This window comes from Fistularia commersonii, chromosome 4 (assembly GCF_037954325.1).
Source record: "Fistularia commersonii isolate RoL2024-O1a breed Wild chromosome 4, RoL_Fcom_v1.0, whole genome shotgun sequence".
Lineage (NCBI taxonomy): Eukaryota > Metazoa > Chordata > Actinopteri > Syngnathiformes > Fistulariidae > Fistularia > Fistularia commersonii.
This window is the reverse complement of record NC_141287.1, coordinates 8899491-8923249: the sequence shown is the minus strand read 5'-3', so window position 1 is coordinate 8923249 and position 23759 is coordinate 8899491. Positions and strand designations below refer to the sequence as shown.

The following is a 23759-nucleotide window of genomic DNA, read 5'->3' as shown; positions in this document are numbered from 1 at the left end:
AGAGTAGATAAAGATGTTCATTCAACTGTGACTTCGCTTTCACAAATGTGACGCATTCAAGAAAGAAATGCAGCATTTAATATTTAATGTTTGAAGACAATTACATCTACTCTTATGTTGTTATCAAGCTTTACATGTTGTCTGACTGTCGTTCGGCATTGCAAATTACACACACCATCGGATGGCGAAACCTGCTTATGTCTTGTTTAAAATCTCACCTGGATTGGTTTTTCCAACCAAAGTTCACCCAGATGTGTTCCTGTGATGCAGCTCGACTGTTTTTCGCTACGACTGCTTTATATCATCACCCATTAACTTACCTTTGCTTCCATGAGAGGGCCAGGAAAGCAACTGTAGTATCTGTGGGAACCTTTCCGACAATGAATTTTAATCTCTTAATAATTATAATCATAATTTGCTCTCCATCAACACGTTGCTCTACCTGAATTCCATTTTAAAGTAGTTTGTTTGTGTAGTCGTGTCTTTATCTGCTTCGTGTTGTATCGTGCTGCCAGGTACCCCTGGAGGAGGGCTTGAACAAAACAATCCAGTATTTCAGCCGAGAGCTGGAGCACCAGGCCAACAACCAGTACATCCCCAAACCCAAAGCTGCCCGCATGAAGAAAGGCCGGCCTAGACACAATTGAGGTGCCAGACTGCAGACTGAACCACGGCATGGACGGATGCTGAACCTCGTCAGAGGAGCCATAAAAAGCAACTCTATAATACACTGATCAGCAGTGCAATCTGCCTTTTTTTTTCAACTGCAGCAGAGATAAGTTTTCCAGTTTTTTTGAAAAGATATTGTGACCTTGTGTCGGAGCTGCAGTTGCACTACAGGGTTTAAGGACCTTTACCAGAGCTTGAGAGTTGGATGGACAAGCATAAATCAAAAAAACGGGAATTTAAGACAAAACCAGAGCCAACAAATTTCATGAATCTGTGCTTATCCTATTTAAATCGCCGGCAGGAGAATCTTGCAAAACAAAACGCAGTGCTTTGTTTTTATTTGAATATTTTTATGGTGTTTGTCTCTGGACCTGAGCTACCTGACGTTGTTTTTTCACTGGATGTTTTATTCTCTTATCAGTGGCTTGCCATTTCCCTGTTGGCTGTTGATGAAGCAGCAACACACTGCAGGTCGAGGATAAATCCTTACGCTGTCATCAGGACCACATTGTGCTCTATTCTGTGAAATCTCATGTCAGCATGCGCTTCATCAGCTTCAGGTGAAATTGCTATTTTAATAAAATATTTCAGATATTTTGTGTATGATACAGTCAGGGAATAATGAAACTTGTGTTTTTGTGTGGGTGAGCGAAAGAGAGGTTTCTCCTGAAGCAAATCAGCCGAGGCGGTTTCCCTGCAAATTAGAAAACTTCAGCCGATTATTTTTATTTCAAATTTATTTTTTGAGTGACACCACAAGAATCATGATATTTTTCGTTTCGTACAAATGGAAGCCTCATTGCTTCTAAATAACGCGTCCTTTTTCTCTCGCCGCTCTCAACTGATGGTGGTAAATGGTAGGGATCCTGTTTTTGGGTCTAATCATCCAGCATAAAAGGGCTCAGAGCAGCAGTGGGCGGCTTGGATGTCTCCTGTTTCTTTTCAGGTGTGAAACAAAGAATTGCCGGGTTTTTTTTGTTTGTTTTTTCTTCTTGAATGAAGGCGAGAGCCATAGTGAGGCAAATGAACAATCCCACTTGAGCCTGTTGAGCAGCAGTGGCCTGTCAGACTTCGCAGTTAGTAGTAATCGTAGTTGACGTTGGCACCATGTCGGTATGAGCCTGGATAACGCGGCCCGATCGGGGAGTTCTCATCATAATGGTGCTGACGCCCCTGGTCATTGGCCCGTGCGTGGTCCATCCAATATGACAGGTCAGCCTCGAGCCTCTGGAGAGGGAAAAACACCACAGAAGTGACTCATTAGGATACTCAGCAACTCACCTGATAAGGCTCCTACTGAGAGTCAGCAGGTAAAACTGGTAGATAAACATGCATGAAAAGCCATCAGTGGAAAGGCCACTGCTTTGACAGCTCTGGCCTTTTAAGGAAGCTGCAGCAAAGGGCACCCATGTAAAGTGCTGCACACAGAACTGCTGGGATACTGCTGCAGCAGCTCAAACACAGATACTCCCAACTGTCACATGGCAATAGGGGGTCATTTAATGCATTAAATCTGTCCCCTCTTACTGTAATGACAGCACTTAGCTTGAAACAAATTAGAGACACCATGGTAATATTTTGACATCTTGTTTTCTCCAACTGAACTGCCATCAGGCCATTTTTTGCCATTGTGTACAAAGTCCAGATAAGCCAAGCTTTATCTCCTTTCGTAGGATATTAATGTTCCATTGTGTTTTTTTTTTTGTTTTTGTTTTTTTATCACTATCAGGTATATATCTTCTTAAACCTTTAGAAACTCAATATTCCGGAACAACGGTTGGAAAAAAAAAAAACTCATTTGTCTAGACTTATTTTGTCTTTCATGAAGTGAAATGTCATAAGACAGTTGCTAGGAAACCTAAGTGTGCGTTCCCACAGCTATCAAGAGATTGCAATTAAGAAATTTTGTTTTCGCGTCTGTTTTGGTGCAGCGTCACCTCGCCTCCAGCGACTGGTATTGTGACCATACAGGACTTCAGTGCTTTAATTACTGTGCAATAAATCATTCAGACCTGCGGCAACAGGTGACTGAAGGAAGAGTCTGAGAGACCCCAGTCATATTTTGCCTTAAAATTGTGTACTCCAGTACTTTGTACTGTACCATTTGCTCTCATGAGTATCCTCCATCTTCCTCCTGATCTATCCACTTGGACTTCATTTGCTTGTGAAATATTTCCTCAGCTTTAATTTTTTTTGTTTTTTTAGCGTGTGTGGTATCGCTCATATTAAGTGACGCTTAGTGAAATACTGTTTACTTGGCTCGGTAATGAATAGATTTTAATATATTAGAGTTGTGACTAGGATCAAGATTTTGATCTTTTCAGAATTTTGAAATCTCCCTGTGTACCCTTTCCTGTACTATAAAGTACCCCAGGGTACTTTATGGTAGATGTACCAACGTTTAAAATACACCAGTAGCGACAGTGGCTGTTGAAACAGAATGAGCAAATCATGCTAGAACGAAAACATCAGTCATGATTGAACATGCATTCTTTTATCGAGCCAGAAGGGGGCAACTACTTATGGCAAAAATCACAGGCTGCAGAAAATCTATTAGAGACCTGTTTGTCCGTCACCATGTTAATTTGAAAAATGATGGTCCAGTTTAAAGTAAAACATCCCCCTCATGGACTCGTCGTTCCCTACATCCTTCCAAAGTCAGCAGGGTTAAATCGCTATCACCTGGATCCACTTAGGGACAAGTTTGCAGGTAATGTCAAACAGCTAAGGTGCTGTCAGACCACGTGAGATCGGGATCTGAACCCAGGTCAGTGCTCGAGAATTGGTTGGAGCTTAAAAGACCTCTGTTTGGCGGATCGTCTCTACCCTCTCCTCAATTTCTTCTGGCTAAATCTAATTAATGAGGCCCAGATGACCAAAAGTGGGGCCCTTGAATGGTTGCTCCCGAAACTACACTCTCACGTCTTGCATATTTCTCAACTCTCAGTGAGTTGGCATGAAGGGAACCACACTGATGCCAACTGCCATGAAACAAGGGACATTTTGTGATGCAGTTCAAGTTGCAGGGCGGACCATAACAGGCAAACAAAATAAGCCCTCAGCCTTTTGGCTTTTTCTGTTCCTATCCAATTTCTCTCCAAATAACTTGTTGCCATTAAAATGCAATTATCGTTACTCGAAACTGTGCCGATAAGAATAACAATTATAATGTTGACAACATGAGCTTTACAAGGCATTGAGGAATGTGAACGGTGTCCTGACCTGCTCATCATAGCCCATGTACATAAACTGCATGATCCACTGCTGAACGTCCGGTCGACTGCGATCCCAAATGTTCCTTTTGCTCCGTCTCAGTTTGGCCAGGAACTCTTGGGCCTTGGAAGGAGGTACGGCAACGGACTGTTTAGGGGATGCAGGTCCGACTCCTGCCACTGGGCGGGAGTACAAAAAGGGCGGAGGAAGAGAAGAGGATTGTGAAACCAGGTGTGACCTGCACTGATTGTATCTGCTTCATTATAAACGCTTGTGTTACCATCTCTTCTGAGCACCTTCTGCAGGCTGCTGCTCCGCCCGGCCACATCTGTTTGGGAAAGACACCTGAGATGAGCCATATCAGTGGGGTGACAAAACTTACAATTCAGCCACCAGTTACATTTTAAGCACCAACTTTATCCAGCAGTTGTCATCCTGTGAGACATTGGTGATTCTACATACCATTTTGCGTTTTTCAAAACTGCATGAAAATGTCCCATCAAAGACAAACTGTCTTCACTACAGCAACAAATTTGCTGTTATTGCAGTATATAAACATAGTTCATCTATCAGATGTAATGTGTTTTGGAAAAGGTTATTCATTTATAAATTTATTTATAAATTTAAATCGGAAACAAAGGTGCTGCTCCAAACAAAAAATACTATATATATATCTATATATACATAGATATATATATAAATTAAATCTGCAAGAATGCTTATTTTATTTGATTCGCACTAAATGCACATCAGTTCTCGAGTGGGTCTTTATATGTGTACACATTCTGTGCTCATGCAAACAATAACAGTGTCAGAGACCTTTTTATTAATGTTATGAAAAACATTTAAATGCAATGACTAATGATCTATAGAAAAATACGACTGGAATTTTTCTCAATTAAGGCTTCTAGAGATTTTTAGTAAACATGTTACATTTTCTGAACTGAGCAGCTGTACACAAGATGTCTCCCTCTGCGATCTAAAGTCCTTTGTTCAAATCAACACTTGAGTGTTGCTGAATAGCAGGCCAGAGCTGCATAGAAATATGTAAGAAGTCAGTACTTTTAAAAAGAAAAATCTTGACCAATGGAGGCTTTCTTCCCCCCTTTTCAAAAAATCCACATCAACTCCTTTGGGTTAAAAAAATATCCTTGAAGAAACGTAGAAACATCAAACCGCTGCCAGTGATAAAAAACACAGTTTTTAAAGCTTTAAATATGCCTGTTGCATATTTTAAGTTTTAACTGAAGAAAAAGAAAACAGGAAAAAGTTTCAAGGCTTTATTCTTTAGTTTATAATTACAATATTACATTTGACTTGTTATGCTTTGTGTGAGAGCTTAAGTGAGAGTGGTTTAACTCAGTATCTGTCACAAAAATCTATGCAGAAGTCTGAAGTTTGATGCTGAAGGCCACTGGAGAAGAAAGTGGTGCGATATTTAGACGAGGTAATAAAAAAAAGGTCTCACCTGTGGTGACCAACAGTGTCAGCAAAGCAGCCAAACACATGAACCTCAAACAGAATGATTTTGATGCCATCTTTTCTGCTCCAGGTCTTCACAGCTCCTAGGAGGCAACAACTGTGCAGTGCAGAGGCGCAGGGGGGGAGAGGGGGGAGGGGAGTGGCCGCCAGTCCAGACTTTCCAAATGGAAACTGGCCCGTGGCAGTGGAATGTAGTTCAGTGGAGCGCCTGCAGAAACATGGCTGCCGCTGGGAGGTTTTCCATTCTTAAATGAATTTTCTTGTGTGCAAGTTGTACTTTTCCACACGGTTTGAACAGCAGCAGAGCGGTTAGAAGGGGGGGGGGGGGTTCCCTTCTGTACCTGCTGGTTGTTTACAGTGCAGCGTCTTTGTGCAGAAGTAAAGCTTTAAAAATAAAAATGGCCTTTGGGATTTTAGCAGATTGCTGCTGCAGAGAGAAAAATACTGGTTTATTGAGCAAGGACAAAACAATACAAAGAAGAAATGTGAGCCGGGCTTCTTAAATTATCAATAGAAAGTCAGTTACAACATGAGAAATGGATTAATGAAGTACCCCTTTTCTCAAAGATTAAAGATTCATTTCGCCTCTTCTGTTAGGAGGAAAGGTTGATGCTCGTGTGGAATCAAAGTTCAGATTCTGGTCATTCTGCAGAAAGACTGCGTGCAAACTGAGTTATTGAGCAGCATGAATTAAAAAAAACTCTTTGAGGCAGTTAGGACCCAATCTACCTGCTTCTTTTGACAGAGTCACAGACATGGTGTTGCACTTTCATCTCTCCATCATCCTGGACTTTCAGGACATGAGTAACGTTTGAAATTCTCCTTATGGTGATAATCAGTCCAAACTTCTGGGTATAAGGCATCTCCTCCGGAGAACTCCTGAGTTGATGCACCAGAGGCTCCAAATTTTCTACGTCACAGTTGAGTAACTGAACAGGGCGGTGTCATAAATCAATGCTTATCTGGATAACAGATTTTTTTTTTAATTTAATTCCCAGCAGGGGGCGCTTCAAAACATCTCCGCGCAAGGAGAGCTTTGGAAATATGACCTTAAATCTGTCTTATTCATTGTATGGTCTCATTCACCAGTTTCCTCCTTGACGCTTGAAATTAGAAAGCATCAAACACTGAATAAAAAAGCCTTTGTGAGATTTGGAGTCCTCAAACATCCGTCTTGGCGTGTGTCTTACTCTGGATTGACTCCTCAATCAGATCCAGCCCCCCTCTTCTTCTACTCTCCTCCTCCAACATCTTGTTCAAATATGCAAAGGGCCTAAAATCCTAAGAAACTACAAACAAACAGATGACGCCACACTGGCAGTTCAAGACAAACAAAGACCTTCCTTCTGTGGATCCGAATGGAAAGCAGAAACTCTGCAAACCTCAAAGTAAAACACATTTCTGACTTAAAGAGCTAAACTGATATTTCTAGGTGCTTGTCAGATGAGATTTCTGCTGCTATGTGTTTTCCTCAATGATAAACTACTTGTCTTTGCCAAAAAGGACTCTGGCTGCACAGACACAAACCAGATATTTGAGAGGGCCAAATTCAATTCTGGTAGAAGACATCCGTAATATCCACTATTTCTTGGAATTTTATATCAACCAAAGTCATTGTCAGTCACAGCTGGAACCCTGAGTCTTTATGAGGCCGCGCTGCTTCCAACCTTCTCTCTCACTATGGAAGAATGAATGAGACTAAGAGGACGCACGCTGTTATTCCCATATATCATGGAATGTGTGTGTGTGTGTGTGTGTGAGACACGCAGAGGCTTTGCGTTGGCTGAACAAACAGCCTCCGTCTGTTACAGGTGAAGGTGGAATGCATGAATGCAGATGCTGGAAGATGTTTGCCTGACAAAGCTGGGACGGGATGAGACAAGCATATTTTGGAGGATGTGGTGATGACAAATATGTTGATCAGCCCCTGCAGCGTGAAGAGGGTGCATCCTCTTACTTCCTGAGGCTGCCGCTATGATGCCAGGTGAGACTCACACGCACACACACACACACAGAGGTGACAGCATTCTGAGCCGAGCAGTCCTTGTCATGACAGGTTTTGAAGCCGTTCAAATGTATTCATCCAAACACACCAGAGACTCCCCCTTCTTCTCCGGTTCGTCTTATCAAAGGCTCCCTGTCTCCGGGCAGTTTCTGCCACTGCGAGATAGAAAAAAATAAAACAAACCCAAAAAAAAAATCCCGAAGTGAAAACAGATGTCCGCCAAGTCCAAACTTTTGTACAAACCATTTGGCTTCGGAAATCAGTTCACTGGGGTCTGAAAACACACCACTGACCCAAAGAAACCCAATGATCTGTTCGCTTTCCCAGAGGGGCCTTTTAAAATTGCTTGACACGGAGCAGATTGGAGCAGGAGAGAGGAAAGGCAATGCCAATGAAAGAAATCAGGTGAACACCGTGTTTCTGACCTGATGAGGAATTTCATATATCAGATGTGGGTTTTGATCTGGAGCACCTGACCGCGCCACATACTTAGCCAGGGAGAACAGCAAAGCTCACACATATGGGAGGGTTGAATTCTGTTTTTCATAAAACAGACTGAATAGAAAACAGAATCCTCTCAAAATGTGCATGTGACCATGAAGTTAGCAAGTGGAGGTCATAAATATCCACTGAATTTTGTCTTTTTAAAAAAAGTTTTTTCTTCCTTCACGTCCGTCCTTTTTTTTTTTTTTCATATTTCTCTGACCCCCCCAATCCTCCATCCCAACCCCGTCTCCCCCGGGTGCCACTTGTTAATCAGGGTGTGTGTGTGTGTGTGTGTGTGTGTGTGTGTGTGTGTGTTGTGACAAGATTTACATGGATTTCCCTGGCACGTTTTTAAGAGACTCGCCAGCTGTTCCTTCAAACTTTGTGACAAATGTCAAAGTAAAAAAAAAAAAACATAGATAAATAAAAAAGAGGCAGTTAAATACCCCTTTTTCCTACTCAGGTTGGAAACATGTTTGTGAAGTGACATCACCAGAAAAGACGGCTTCGTATATGTCTTCACTGGATCTCCAGAGCGACTCCTCTCATCCCACGCACAGGATGTCTGGAACCCTTCCTCTCTTTTACTTCCATCAAAGATGTTGAACACCGTGTTCACCAGAGATGTGACAGAGTTACAGCTCTGCACACTCTAATTCTTCCCAAATGTCTTTGCAGGGTCCACGTGCACGCTCAATCAAACATCTTTTACATCTGCACTTCCCAGTCCAAGTGACAAAATGAGATGTTGCAACGTTTTGCAGCTGTTGGAAATAAAACACCAGTGAGAGCCCCGAAAAGAAAACAATTGAAGTCCTTGATTTAGTTATTTATTTCTAAAAAAGAAAAAAAGAGTCTTTTTCTTTTAATAGGTCAGGTGATTTTTGATATATGACAGGTTTAGAAAAAAAAACTGAAAAAAAATTATTTGCAGGTTTTTTTACTTTCCCATCTGTATCTACAAAAAAAAAATTACTCATATGAGGCCATGACTGCAAATTGACTGCAAATAATATTTGGACTACTTGATCATGGGAAAGAGATTATCATACCAAATTTTCAGAGGAAATATATTTTACCACAAGGTTGTTCTCTCAGTTTAAGCTCCACTGTAATAACTCTCGCTTTCCCCGCTCTGCTTATTATTTGATGAAACTTAGTACTTTCAGTGTAATTAAGTATTTTTTTCTGCCAATTCTTATACAGGTGCTCCAGTAAGTCGATGACCAATAACTATGCATCTGTAAGCTATCACACATATCTAGCACACGCACACACACACACACACATGCATGTGTCTGTCTATTAAATCTTTGGATCACATGCCTCCTCTGACTTCAGTGTTGAAATGATTGGAATAAAGTGCAAATACACAGGTCCTATCAATGCACTGCATACAGAGTAGGACGTAATGTGCAATCTTTTGTGGACGGTCAGAGATGTGTCACCATTTATATCTCAACCCTCCCTCACATTAGTTATGCCTCACAATTTCTGATTTTACGAGGCACAGCTCTCTTAGAGGTGGTGCTGTGGAACCCATCCCTACTATGTTTTCACAGTAATGAAGGGTTGATTTGGAGCCATTAAGAACCCTTTCTCATTTTCACATGTGCAATTACATGTGTAGCTGTTCAAAGTGCCTGCAGAGAATAGCAGAGAATTGCTTTCATTTTTCTGTTGGTCTTTAAGCTGGATAGCGTATGTCTCAGTTCAGATGAAGGCAACAGGTTTTGAATTTTGAGGGGGGGGGGGGGTGCTAAGAGTAAGGAGATAATATTTGAAAATAATTAAAAAAAAAAAAACTTTCTCTATCCTTGAATAAAATTTTGTGAAGAAGAAATCATTGTCTTCATTGTGTCGGATTCTGAGGAACTTGACAGACATTTTGAACATTTTGATTTTGAGCCTGCAGCTCCGTGCAGAAGAAAGGTGGCAGGTGATGTTGCACCTCCACCACTCAGACTTGATGGTGCTCAGGAGTGGTAATAGCCCCTCGACAGCACAATAAACCACAATAGAGGAAAAAGAGGGGCACCGGTTGGCTCATGCATGAAAACACCATCTGTCATCCGACATGTATGGAAAGTAAATGTGCTGGGGGATGGGGTGAGACAACACACGCCATGACCCCTTTCTGCAGATAGAAAGCAAATAAAAAGCTATCAAGTCCCATAGTCAATGTTGAATGAAGGTGACGGTGCACAGGTTGATGTGTGTCAGAGTTGAGCCATCTAGCGTTTCCTCTTTTTTGGACAAATGTAATAGCGGACTGAAGGGAGAAGAAAGGGATGGTAGGCCTTTGAGTGAACTTGCGGTTCGCCTTTTCTCTTATGGTGAGGAGAACCCTGGAACCACACATGGTCAAGAGCCACCATCACTGATGTCACCAGAATGACCTTTCCGTTACATTCATGGCTGTGTGTAAAAAGTTCAGGATCAATGATAAATGATCAATGAAAGGGAGTCGAGGGATGAGAAAATACTGACAGTTTCACAAGCTGAACTACGGTTCCCCCACATGTTGGGAGTCGGAGCATTTAATCCCTTGTCCCATATTTTAAGACGATGTCCCATGTTTTGATGGGATTCAGTTGTCATAATTCAAGTCAAAGCATGGGAGGCACTTTTGGAAAAATTGTATTTTTCCTAACTGTGGGGGAAATTGTCAAAGGCTTTTATCACATTACTGTAAAGCCATCTCCCTGAAATTTCTGAAAAAAAATCTGCAGCCAAAATTACCTAAAATGCTGAAAAAATTGTAGTCATCATAAACCAAGTGCCTTTGCCATGCTCATTTTGGCTAATTGTGAATGAACATACCTCAGAGAAAGACTGGAAATTATATCAAACTAAGTTTGTCTGAGGGTTAAAACAGTTGTTCCATCTCACTGTGAGGGCAAATTATACCTGAAAGCCTCGTCAAATTTATGAAGCCCAAAAGGTCCGCTCTACAGACACATTCCCGTTGAACCCAAAACAGATTACCAGAGAAAGGAGCTGAAATAAATAAGGTTTTCCACCAGTGTCTCTAGCAATCGTACAGGTCAGCGGACAAAAATACCACAATAAGAATGCGATAAGCCACTAGTATCATGACCCCATGCATACACAAATGTATCATCCCTCAAATCGATTGTATTGTTCATCGTGCGAAACGAGACTTCAGTTGTTTGGTTCAGGTTTTGGATGAAAAGGGTGGAGCGGGGCCTCAGCAGAGGGTGTCGGTGCTCGTGTCGTGGATGTCTCCTCCTCTGAGGCTATAAACAGGTGCAGACCGACCTATTGCCTTAAAGATGTGTCTCCTCTCCGATGATGCCCCACGGCTCTCAGAGGAGCTTTTTCAAGGAATAAACATGACTCAGTGAACCTTTTGTGACTGGCAGTCAATACTCCTGCGGCGACTGCCGGACTTCCTCATCTTCCCTTTTCTCACCATCGCATGACCGCTGAGCCGGAGAGAAACCGCCTCACTGCTTTCCCCTGAGCAGGCTGGAGAAAATGTTCATTTCCAGAGCAAGGTTCAATTCTCAGCGGAGATGCAGTGGACATCCTACTGGTGGCGCCCTGAGTGAGGCGCTGCACCAGCCGTGACAGGGAACAGGACGGTCTGACTGCTGTTGCGGCTGTTGGAGAAATCAGCCGGACACTTGTGGAGTGAACCTGCATAACTTAAAAGCGGATATGGATATTTGCCCTTTGTCTTTATAATTATTGGTGATTTTCTTTTTGCAATTTCTTATTTGTCTCTTTCAGACATGAAATTAATTTGCTGGGCGATCTTACTGCGAATTCTAATTTGCTTTTTTTTTTTTTTTTTTTTTAAAGTAAAACTAAGAGTAAGAGAGTTTCATGGCAAAATAAAATGTGCTAATGACTCAAGACGTGACTTTGGAGTCTCTGGAGGCTGCAACCCCCCCATCTTCCCCCAGCAGCTGCTGAGTTTGTTCACACGGTGGGCCAAGCCTAATCGTAACTGATTAGATTTGATGTAAGCTCACAATTAGTTTTTCTCACTTACATGTTGTCGGTTTGCACGGAAAGGTCAAGTTGTCCCTTCTGATGAAACATGCGCTTCACATCAATTAGACCAAATTACTGTAGAGATAATTTAAAAAGCGTCAACGTGGCGCAGTGGTTAGTGATTTTGCTTCACATCACGAAGGACCCTGGTTCAATTCTGGCAAGGGGACCTTTCTGTCTGGAGTTTGCATGTTCTTCCTGTGACTGATTTTTCTCCCACAGCCCAAAAAACATGCAGTAGATTAATTGGAGAAAATGGCCCCAAATAAATGAATGGTTGTTTGTCTGTTGTGCCTCTTGGCCCCTAGACTCCTAAGAGAAATGTAGGGTTAGCAAATAGCTCAATGCTGCCCTCCAGTGGAGTTTCTGCATTGAGGTTTACATTGCTTTCTTTCAAAGTCACCAGGATGTTTTGGACTGGAATTTCATTTATATAATATTCATGATATATTATGATATAATATATTATAATTCATAATATAACATAAAAAAAATCTACATGAAACAGTAATAGTACTATGATCAAAATAATAGTATGAAGGAGAATTTATGTTACTGTTACATACTGTTATGTTTTTTACTTGAAACTCTGGCACAACAATTTCCTTCGGGATTAATAAAGTTGTTCTCATCTCATCTCATCTCATACTATTATCAAAACTGCAAACAGAGAGAGATGTTCAACTCAAGCGAAGCGCAGATAGAAGTTCAAAATATTTTAGAGCCTTCATAACACTGAGATTATAGAGAGTAATGCTTAAAATCTTTTTATTGATTTATTCCAACAATGGCATCTCAGCGGGCTGGAGGGGAAGCTGGTGGATGAAAATATAAACTTGTTATTCAGGGGGAGAACATTTGTATTTAGAAATTGAAAAATGAATTCAGAAAATATATATACATATAATATATATATATGTTATTTATACATAAGGGTAAAACTATGATTGTGTTGATATAAATATGATTGAACATACTTATTTTGTTTGAAAACACCACACTTTTTCACCAGTCTAGTGCAATCTACCTGATTTCAAGACGTGGGTCAATCGATTTTACAGGATTAAGGAGGAGAAAGTCAGGCTTCCAGATTCCCAAATGTTTTACTGTCTTTCTGTTGATAATCTGCTTTAGAAAAACGCGACAACAGATCTCTTGATTGTTTTTAATATTCTTCAAAAATTTTTATTGAACAAAAGTATTTCAATTCTCATCACTCTGTCGGTGATACAGTACCATAGTTGGATCTTAACGATTCATTTATGCACCTCCTCTTATTTTGAATATATACATACAGTGGAGACAAGAATTAAATAACGATGCTCAATAACATTCAGGTATATTATATAAAAGCTGAGGACCCCATGATCAACACTTCCATTGGTAAACAAAAGCACATAGAAAAAGAAAAACAAGGTCAATGTTTGGTTGGACTAGATGTTTCCCATGATGATCCAGATTGAAGGACATTTGGTTTTTGACGGTGACAAGCACTTAAAGTAGATCCCGTTTTATATTCCACACTTTCTTTGCAGCGGCAAATCATTCCCTGATCTTTTTTTTTCTTCTTCTACTACTTCTAGGATTAATACATCTATGAACGTAGTGTTTATGGTTGAAGCACGGTTGGCGGATTCATTCGTTATTTCTTAAATTCAAGAATGGGAGGTACTTTCATTACTGCATTCAGGAGCAGGGGCAAAAATTGAGCAGAAGTACTTTTGTCACTGAAACTGTGTGTATCATTCTTCAGTCAGTTTTACCAAGGAACTGCAGAAAGATGGCGGAAGAGGGTTGGGAGGTGACGGACATTGGATGTGACCATACAGGGCAGAGTTTTCAACAAAAAGGTGTAGTGAGTGCAGACCTGGAGCCAGCAGTGGGTACAGGGTGGCACCTTTGGTTACACTGATAAACATTCAGACTACACAGTAATATCAGAGATCTCCCCTATTGGATTAGCATTACCCACTTCAATAATATTACAGAACAATAATATTACAGAACTTGTGTATCCAGCTTTAAATGTATATCACTGGTCGTGACTGGGCTTGTTGAGTAAAGGTGCAATTTGAAAACATGAAGAGACAATTGCTCTCGCTGGGAGAGAAGCGGAGTACAACTATTGTGTAAAATAGAAAGAAGGCAAGAGTGTCATTCTGGTCACTTTGTGAAGTCCTTGTATGAAAGAGCAACGATCACAAAAAACCTCCGCAGAGGAATTTAAATTAGCCTTTAAAAAAAAGAGAAACGACGAGGAGGAGGAGGAGGAACAGGCAATTACACGTCATTTTAAAATAAACAAAGCAAAATAAAACAATGGCTGACAGGAAAACACAAGAGTACGTTCCCTCAATCGTTTCTCCTCCCACCTGAATTAAAGAGCAGTAGCATGACTTTCAATGCGTGAGAGTCAATGAACATCTTGTGTGACATCAGAAGGAGAGCTTAACCCCCAGCAAGGCTTCGGGCTTTCTGTTAGCAGCAGATGTGGTCACTGCAAATGTTAGCACATCTAAGGGAGAGCAGGGCTTAGAAACGCACTGCCGTGCGAGGGAGGGGATCCACTGGGAATTTGCTTCTCGTCACTCGGGATGGGTTTCAATGACTTGGTTGCAGCGCGGAAAGAAACGTCGCCTGGTCGCCACGAGAGGGCAACAGACACAACTTAGATGACCCGCTGACGATCCGGCCGGACGGATGCTGTGAGAGCATGTCTAGGGCTAAGGCTTGTATTAAAACAGTTAAGAGAGTGGGATTCTTATTGTGTGTGTCAAGTGTGTATGAAAGAGAGACAGTGATAGATAGAGAGAGAAAGAGTATGTATGCGTGAACGATCCAGTGTGAAGTTGTGAGTCACAGCAGCGCTTTGACCAGATACAGCTTTTCCCCGTGTTCGCTGGTGAAGATCGGGGCTTTCTTGTAGTGTTCCACGAGTTCGTCCATGGAGTTGAACCTGCGCTGGCCGATACAATACACTCCCTCTGACAGCTGCACCTTAAAGTGCTTGTTCTTCCCTACGGCCTTCAGAGACACGGAGAAATCACTGGGCTGAAACACACAGATGGACAGAGTTGTGGGAAAGATTAACATCAGATATGTTCTGCTGGGTGTCAGGAGCTAAGCACGAAGCTGCAGCACATTTTAAGTTTCGGAATTATTTCGGTTATTTTTCTAGGTAATCAGTGTACACGACAACCTGCCACTCGAAATCTGTGCTGAAAATATGAAATACTGTTTGTGGAACAGGCACGAGACACGATATAAAATGCAATAATCTGACCAGGCAAGATTATTAATAGATTTTTTCTACCGATGCCATGCGATGCGAGATTTCCAACTTGCTTGAGAACCGTGAAACAGTATATTTGATGACAAATGGCCTGAATTATAGCAGGTGGCTTTTCCTGTTCTGAGCCTTCATTTTGATGTAGATACTGCATTCATTACACACATAGGGAGCGTCTCAGTTAGTCTAGGTGAACGCTTCTCTTTTTGTTTTTACTAATTTTAGTGTTTATGTGTTAAATTTTCCAAAAATGCACTTGGAATACAACATTAAGACAGTAAATGTCCTGAACACTGAATGGAGACGTTTCAGACAAGGGCAAAATAATAAGATTTTCCTCTACTTAAAGGCTGTCAGAAACACATCCTTCCATCAATTTTCATGTTCAGTCACTCTCCATCAAAATCTCCCCAAATCACACCCTGATAGAGGCTTGATTGACAAGATCATGCCCTGACAAGAGGCTGAATATCCTGCAGTGGAAACTCTGCTGACTATTGCACAATGTATACTCACATATTTTCCAGTCCTCCTGAGTATTTAAAGCCTTCATACTTCCTCGTCCGGATACTTAAAGCAAACGAGGCCTGAAAATCCTTTTTACCTTTTTTTGCCATAAATACTCCTGATGAAATGTATAGCAAATATCTTGATGATACTGAAATTAGATTTCATGCAGGATTGATGAAGTGAGAGTGGTCTAACAAATGTTCACTATCATAAAAAATGTATATTCCTATATTTACAATGTTGTTTTTGCGGGACTCCAGATAATGTTTTCTTAAATATGCAGGAGAAGATTCTCTGCTCTCTAATTTAAAGGTTTTGACACAGTTCATGATTGATTGGTTCTTTAATGGCCAGACTTTAAATGGAACTACATTTTAACAAAGTACACACAGAGAAGAGTTAAATATGACGAAGAGGAACCGGACTCTCAGGCTGGCACGGATCTGAATTTTTGTTTTTTGTTTGACTGGCCGTTCTGTTTGCTTGACACAGATGCATCTCTGTGTTTCTACTTCATGGCTCTTTTTCAGACCAAACACTGCAACCCACAGACTCACCGATGATTCGCTGTCTCGTATGAGAAAGTCGCCCTCCTCGGCTCGTTCATTCAGAATACACTCCGCCTGGTGCCTCGTGATGTTGCCATAGTACCAGTCCCGCCCGGCAAACTTGCCGACGCGTGCAGGTGTAAGGTATCGGGTCTGCGGGGAGCTAGAGGTGGAGGAGGGCAAGCCGGGCCGCTCGTCGAGCTCCATCACATAGTTTTTTGGTACCAGTCCCACCATCCCGCGTGAGTTTTTACACCTCCACCACTCTGGGTCGTTCTCTGGCTTCTCCACCACTTCCATGACTTCGCCCTTCTCAAAATTCAGCTCCTCCTCTGTCACAGAACTGAATGGGTAGAGCGTCTGAACCATGTGGAGCACACCTCCGCGGCCACCTGGGCTCCCATTGGCCAATAATGTCCCTTGCCCATTTCCATGGTAGCCATGTGAGGGATCCCCTTCTCCCCGATCATCCGCCCCACCAAGCTCTTCTTGGACGTAGTTGGAAGGGAACCAGCCGACGCGGCCCGCCTGGCTGCCTCGCCACCAGCCGTCACTGCACTTCTCCATCACGATGACCTTGGAGCCCTTCATCAAAGTCAGCTCGTCATCCCTCTCCGCCGTGTAGGCAAACTTCACCACGGCGGGAATGTTGAGATCGTAGATTCTCTCTGCAGCCCCTCCACCCACCCCCCCGCCCCCACTACCATTGGAAGGATATTCAGTGTCTGAGCTCGGAGTCGGGGAAGCATCACGAGCGCTCGTCTTCCTCTTGGTTTTCCCCAAACCTGCGGCAGGAGCAGATGGTGACACAGAGAACTAGATTAGTAAAGGCTGGCTTTATCTTCAAAGACGCCCCTCGCCACGTGTTAAGGCATACAAATTACTCTAAATTCATGTCTGCAAGGGTTTCCTGGCAGAAAAATATAATTACCATGATTATCTTTCTCATTTGAATTTGAGAATATATGAATATGCTAATATTTTTTCATTTAACAAGCTGAACTGTCAACAAGATGCCTCTTACTGCACGGCAAGGCTAGACTTCTTTTTGACCTGGAGACTTCAAATTTCCTTTTGTAAAGCAGATAGCTGATGAGAAATGAAAAATTGTACACTTTTATCTTTCAATGTGGCACCTCCTTGTAAACAGAGAAGCTGAAGCATCCAGGAAGAGGACATTCTTTTTGACTTCAGAGGCACATAAACACTTCAAACCTGTTCATGCTTCTCTTTTTGGTCATTTTTAGGAACTAATACATTGGTTCAAGACAACTTGTATATTAATTAAGCCCAGAGATATGGACGGCAATGAGAATTCATTATAATCCTATTTGTCTCCATCTGATGAATTAAGTCTAACATCTGCTCCCCTTTTTAGCTCCACTCTGGTACATTATAGAAACAGGAATTGAAGGGTGATATTTAATAAAGAGAAAATCAATCAGCGCTTGAATTAAAAACACATCAGTGAACATTGGCATACATGCATATGTGCTTCCTTTTCTGGTCAGATTTTAGGGTCATGTTTAAGAAGTTTATTAAAATCATTAGGATCTTGTCATTTTCAAGTTCACATTTAGCCTCTGTGTTTGCAAAACATGCTACATTTATGCTCTTGATTCCTACCCAGGAACCAATTCTGCAAGTTGGTTGTAGCTGGATGTGCTCTTTAGATTGCACTTAGATTGTGGTTTATTTGGTTTATACAACAGTTACCACATATCCTCACTGTGAATTAAAGAAATGAATAACTACTGATAACTGCTCCAGTTTGTTTAGCAGTTCAGAGTTCATGTGGAAAATCCTGCCAGACTGTATACAAGAAATCACAGTAAATCAAAGGAAGGTGTTGGCTGGTGCACCATTCATATCCTGAGACAGAACACCTTTACTGTCACACTCATTGACAGAGAAATGTAATCCATGCCAAGGGCAACAAAGTTAGTGACGCGGGCAGATAGAAAGCTAGCATGGCCTGGGACGCTCTGGAAGAAGTGATAAGGATCAGGGCCTGGGTGGTACGGAATGAAAAGACATGATAAATAGAATGGTGAAACATTTCTCCTGACCTGCTTTTCCAAGACTAACTTTTTATGATTCTCAAAATACAATTACTTGAAAGTGCCTGTTTCCTCCTTTGCACCCTCTGAAGTCTTGACAACAACGGTGCAGGACATGCATCTCGACAAATCAAAAAGGCTGAAAATAGATTATGCTGAATGGAAAGGGAAAGTGGAACAGGCATTATGGGCCTGCTAATGACAGGTAGATCTGGGATCAAAAAGTAGCTCCTCCGACATTTCCATTCTTTACTTTCTGAGATACATCTTAACATATGCCTCTGTAAACGTCAGGGAGACAACAGGACCATAGTTCCAGTCTCTCAGCTGCGCAGAATCCCGGATACTTCACTTACACCTTTGCGTCAAAATTATAATGATATGCTGAAAGATAGCATACGAGCTGCTAACATGACAGTTAAGGCTTTTGTCAGCATAATCGTGTGTGTTTGTGTGTGTGTCGGTAATAAGTGAAGTGAGGGTCTTGACAGTTAATCACCCAGTTTGTTCACAGGGGCTGCTGAAATGCCACAGAAATGTCATTGGTGAACAGCACATTTGCGTGGCTCTGAAAATTGTTGGGTTCACACAGAGTAGCATGAAACTTGTTGGCAGCGGGTGGATGAGAGGGAGAAGGATAAGGAGGAGGAGGAGGCAGCAAGCAGTTGAAGAAGACGAGGGGTCCCATGGCAGCTGTTTCTCACACACACAATGGAGCAAGCACATCAGAGGCCACAGCTGACAAAATGCAATGGAGAAGGATGAGACAGGAATAACAAGCAGATCATGTTTATGGATTGCAGTGTGTATCCTACATATCTAATAGCTGTGTGTATATGCGTGTGTGTTTCTCTGAGAATTCTCCATCTCCTGGCTGAGGGCTAAAGACAGGTTGGATATTGGGCAAATTTCCCATGTGGTACCTTGGGAGGAAAAAAAGAAACCTTGACTGCTGCAGCCAGTAGACGCAGAATCACACAAGAAGGGAGGCGATGAAACGCTTTGCAGTTCCAAGATGCATCATGGCAAGATGCCTGACGGCTTTACTGTTTCACATTTCAATTATTGTTAACTGCAATCGCCTCTATGTTGAGTAGTTCACTTACAGAAAAATACTATACCGCACTGACTGTGCGTCCATGGAAACAAAGTGGAAAATTAAGCATTGGAGAAATTACTCAGCCATCTGATGCTAAATCAACATGTTTCATGTTTTTATAATGAAAATCAGGTTTTGGTGTTCAGCTTGAATGTGAAACATCCCTCGGAGCCTGGAAACTATCCTTACTGAGTCTTGTCAAAACTGTATCGGTGTCGGCATAGCCCGGATGTGGGTGTAGCCCAAAGGATGCCAGGACCCCCTCCAGGCTCCTAATGGTTATGGCCTGATTGAAGGATTTGCACATTATAATGACATTCTGTTTCACTTTTCAAGCCATCAGAGCTGAGAAGGACCTCCAAGTCGTTCCTTGGGAAATTTTCTGACACGACAAATTAAGGAGAATGTTTTCTGAAGATTTCTAAGACTACTCAATGATTTGTGCGTGGGACATTTGCAACAACATCACAGCAAAGAGGAACACATTATGAGCAATTCTAGTTTTCAGTACATTAAAACTGATGACATTACTGATAACTAAAAAATTTTATTCGTTATCATTTTGGTGTTATATTTTCATACAGTTCCATCGCTCGTTCTAACACTCACTGATTCACACACTCATTTCCACTTCAAGGAGCTGGCCTGCTGGTTAGAGCAGCAGTGGGCTATATTCCATCCTCCCACACACTCATCCCGAACTTGACCCAACTCCTCATGTTGTGCTGGGAGAGACAATTTATAAGCCTGGAGCTTTTAAATTCGAGAGTTTCAGATTGAGTTGTTGTAAGTTTCAAAATTAGTGAGCTGTAGTTTATTGCTTCATCCTGTAAACTGTAGCATAGCTGATGCTGTTTTTAAGTTCAATCAATTAAACCGTAACGTCCATCCCACACACACACACACACACACACACACATACACACACACACACACACACACACACACACACACACACACACACACTGGAGTGAGTGTGTGGAGTTTTGGAAAAGGAGCACATCTTGACCATCAAGTGAAGCAGTGGGGGAGCTGTATATTGGGAGAAGCGTGGCAATGAGGGTGTATTATGTTTTACACACGTGTCAAGGTCTCTGACCATGTGTAAAAACAATAAAACATGGGTCAAAAGGTGACGAATTAATGTCTGTCTAGTTGAACCTGTGCTTCCTTTTCTTGCCATTTTAATATAGTGCTAAACTGAAGCCACCATTACATGCACAGAGAAGGTTTGTAGAAGCATACTCCACGTGTGAAGCCGGTGAAACAATGAATTATTGTCTTTCTTTTCCCACCTTTAAGACACTATGTACAATCTAAAATCTGAGAAGGCAAAGTACTGGACAAACCTACCAGACACACTACAGTGACAACATTACATGCACTCAGAAGACGTGATCTAACAGCTCCGAGTAGTACAACCAGGGGTAATTTACTTTCCTCATTATTGTTTTTTCCCCTTCCCTCCGCGTGAGAGAAAAGTGGGGCACAAAGCAGTGTGCAGCCATTTACAGCTCTGTTCTGCATGGATGGATGTAGATACAACTCCATTTGAGTGCAGGATGCTGGGAGAGAAGCTGGAGGAAACAGTCGAACAGACTGCAAGGTCAAAACGAAGACGCAGACTGAAGGAAACGAGAAAGGGAGTGCTGCAGAATATAGATTGGATGAAGTAATCACACTCAGCCAATCGGATTCCCTACTCAAGTGTGTGAGAAAGCTCCATTAGCCCCCTAACCTCACCTATTGCTCATCACATCATCAAGAAAATGTTCTCACCCGTTGGATTCGCCCAGGCTTTTATCACTAAAGAGCTGCTGGCTGGACGCTACTTAAGACTGAAATGGGAACTAGGCCATAATGTTGTAGTCAATATGTAACAGTGGGGGTCAGCAGGGTAATCCATCATTCCACAAACACCATTAGGTTGCTGATTTCTACAGTAATCAATCTACTGATCATTAAAAATCAGTCATGGTGTCAGAGCCTGAAGAGAAAGGGGCCAAAAGTAAAAGTACCATTGATATAGAGTGGAGGGGGCCAGGGTGTGTGGGGAAGCTACGTGTTATCTTTGCACACAATGAAAGCTGCTGAGGGCGACAGTGACAGGCTGTGCCATGCTGTGACACATAAAGCCACAGAGCGTCCCTGAGGGTAAGAATTCACGAAGTGGAGAGGAAATCGCATGTGGGATGAGACCCTTCAACCGTCTTCCTCCTTCCATTGCTCTAAGTTGGCCTCATTTTAGAGATACGTAGTTCTTCATAATTTTGTCTTCTTCCATCTCTCCCTTTGCCCTCCTGACAAAAACTGGTAACTTATCAGCCATAAGAACAGACCAAACAATAAGCACTATATTGTTGAGGAATATTCACATTCAAACAGACACTAGGTGGATAAATCTTAGAAAAAAGTCTAAATTGGATACTGAGAGAGGGGGAATTTTCATCATCAGTGCTACTGCCACGAGAGTGAAAGAAATTAAAGTTGCACTTGCTCTAAAAAAAAACAAAACAAACAAAAAAAAAAGAACACACAATTACATCTAAAGCCTTTATTGAAAAGAGACACATCACGGCACTGTAACGCACAGATTTGTTGTAGGTCAACCTATGATTTGTCCTTAAACGGTTAATGTTTCTCAAAACTAAAAATGAGGGAAGGGGACGGAAGCATTTCCTGCGACGGATGATGATTTGAACAGATGATGATTTTCAAGCTCTTTTCATGCCTTAGGAAGTTCAGAGTTGACTTTTTAAAAAATACATTGTTTTTAACGTGAACTACCAACTAACTTGTAAAAAAACATGTTTTGGTGGCATCTATCTTCTGTGAATACACCCAGGGAGGAGCTCTATTGGATTCTCATTCAACATTTGCACTATTTTATACCATCTGTATGGATTTCTAATTATAACAGAAAACACATTCAATGCGTTTTGAATATTTTTTTTCGAACAGGTAATTAGACCACATGCTGTGATGTCAGACAAAAAAAAAGATTACATTGAAGGCAGGGGGTTGAAGATGCACGTTACTCTGATAGAAAGTGGTTCATTTTAAAAAATAACTCATACTGATTAAAGCATGAGCAAGATTAGTGTGCTGTTAGGGTCATTGTTCATGCACATTCGAAAGATGTTTATTGCAGTACATACTGTAATGGTCGGATAAACTCTGGTTATACACAGTTCTCATTTGCTTTTATAGACAAGACAATGCGCAGATGCTGGAACCAGCAGGCGGATCGTCAACAATCAACTTCAATCTCTGGTCTGTTCTTCTGCTTTTCTCATCACTACCAGCGGGGTTTTCGTCTGCATTTATTTATTATTTTTTTATTTTCTTTGGTCTTATATAACTTTTCACCCACAGTCATTCCCCACTCACAGGGTTTGTTTTCCTTCCGCTCAGCTCCTGCTTCTCTGCATCATGTAGTGTAACACAGTAGTGTAATTGTTGTGGGAGAAAGTAGGAGTCCTGATTTTGACGCAGCTGATCTCTAATGAAAATGTAGCACACTTGTGATTCAGAAATGAAACCACAGAGAATTATGATTGTGAATTGTGAGAATGAGAAATAAAGAAGCTCTTGCTTATGCACACTTAAACTGTTTATCTAAAGCGCAAACTGCCAGTGACAGGAGCTGAGTACTTACCAAAACATGGGAATTTTTTTCAATTACTAAAAATAACTTAATCTCTTTACCAAGTGTATCTTTGATGTTCTTGACCAGCGAGCCTTTCTTCAGGCTGTTCTTGCGCTCAACGTAGTTTGATGGCACGTATCCTGTTTGATTGGCTGTGTTGCGAACGCGCCACCAGGTCTTAGAGTCGTCCAGGAGGAAGAGACGCTCGTTTTTACGGATGTCAAGTTCCTGCTCCTGCTGGGCCGTGTAGTCCCACTTGGCTACAACAATCACCTCCTCTGTCATCTTTCATGGAGTCCCCCTGTGTAGAGAAATGTATCAGGTGTGAGCTCATAAAAAGTATTATCCTACTGCTTATTCACTGCAACACAAAATGATAAATACAAATATGTCCATGTTGTAGTCTTTCCTGTTCAATGAAAGGTGAAGCAAAAGCCAAGATATAGAGTTAATATTAATATTTTCCTTAATGAATGAATGATGTTCTAATATTAGTCTACAGTTGAACCAAAGCTGCTTTACCTGAAATATGACACGAGCACAGCACTGAGTGCACTAATGGGTTCAGTAGTCTCTACCTCATTACACTGAATGTGTGTGTGTGTGTGTGTGTGTGTGTGTGTGTGTGTGTGTGTGTGTGTGTGTGTGTGTGTGTGTGTGTGTGTGTGTGTGTGTGTGTGTGTGTGTGTGTGTTAGTGAATGCGAAAGAGGAAAGATGGGCAGATA

At 41.7% G+C, this 23759-nt stretch overlaps 3 protein-coding genes across 6 annotated transcripts in view; 1 reads left to right on the top strand and 2 right to left on the bottom strand.

Annotated features, from left to right (window-relative positions):
• The window catches only part of uxs1 (UDP-glucuronate decarboxylase 1), a 32204-nt gene extending 30916 nt beyond the window's left edge, over nucleotides 1-1288 (top strand). For all 4 annotated transcript variants that reach the window (XM_086145130.1, XM_086145128.1, XM_086145129.1 and 1 more), the window contains one exon: nucleotides 516-1288. In XM_086145130.1, coding sequence (XP_086001256.1) covers nucleotides 516-647 — 132 coding nt within the window. In that variant the 3' untranslated portion in view covers nucleotides 648-1288. The remainder of the gene's footprint in view (nucleotides 1-515) is intronic.
• A 131-nt stretch (nucleotides 1289-1419) lies between these two features.
• ecrg4a (ECRG4 augurin precursor a) lies at nucleotides 1420-5490 on the bottom strand. The gene is made up of 4 exons (XM_086145133.1): nucleotides 5351-5490; nucleotides 4163-4210; nucleotides 3892-4061; nucleotides 1420-1896 (listed from the first exon to the last, which is right to left on the bottom strand). The coding sequence occupies exons 1-4, from the start codon at nucleotides 5418-5420 to the stop codon at nucleotides 1747-1749; spliced, it is 438 nt and encodes a 145-aa protein (XP_086001259.1). The 5' UTR covers nucleotides 5421-5490; the 3' UTR covers nucleotides 1420-1746.
• Nucleotides 5491-13037: 7547 nt separating this feature from the next.
• nck2a (NCK adaptor protein 2a) overlaps nucleotides 13038-23759 on the bottom strand; it is a 35195-nt gene continuing 24473 nt past the window's right edge. Inside the window, exons 2-4 of the mRNA XM_086145114.1 lie at nucleotides 23093-23334; nucleotides 16235-17010; nucleotides 13038-14929 (exon numbers count right to left, since the gene is read on the bottom strand). Of these exons, the coding sequence (XP_086001240.1) occupies nucleotides 14735-14929; nucleotides 16235-17010; nucleotides 23093-23318 (1197 nt within the window). The 5' untranslated portion in view covers nucleotides 23319-23334 and the 3' untranslated portion in view covers nucleotides 13038-14734. The remainder of the gene's footprint in view (nucleotides 14930-16234; nucleotides 17011-23092; nucleotides 23335-23759) is intronic.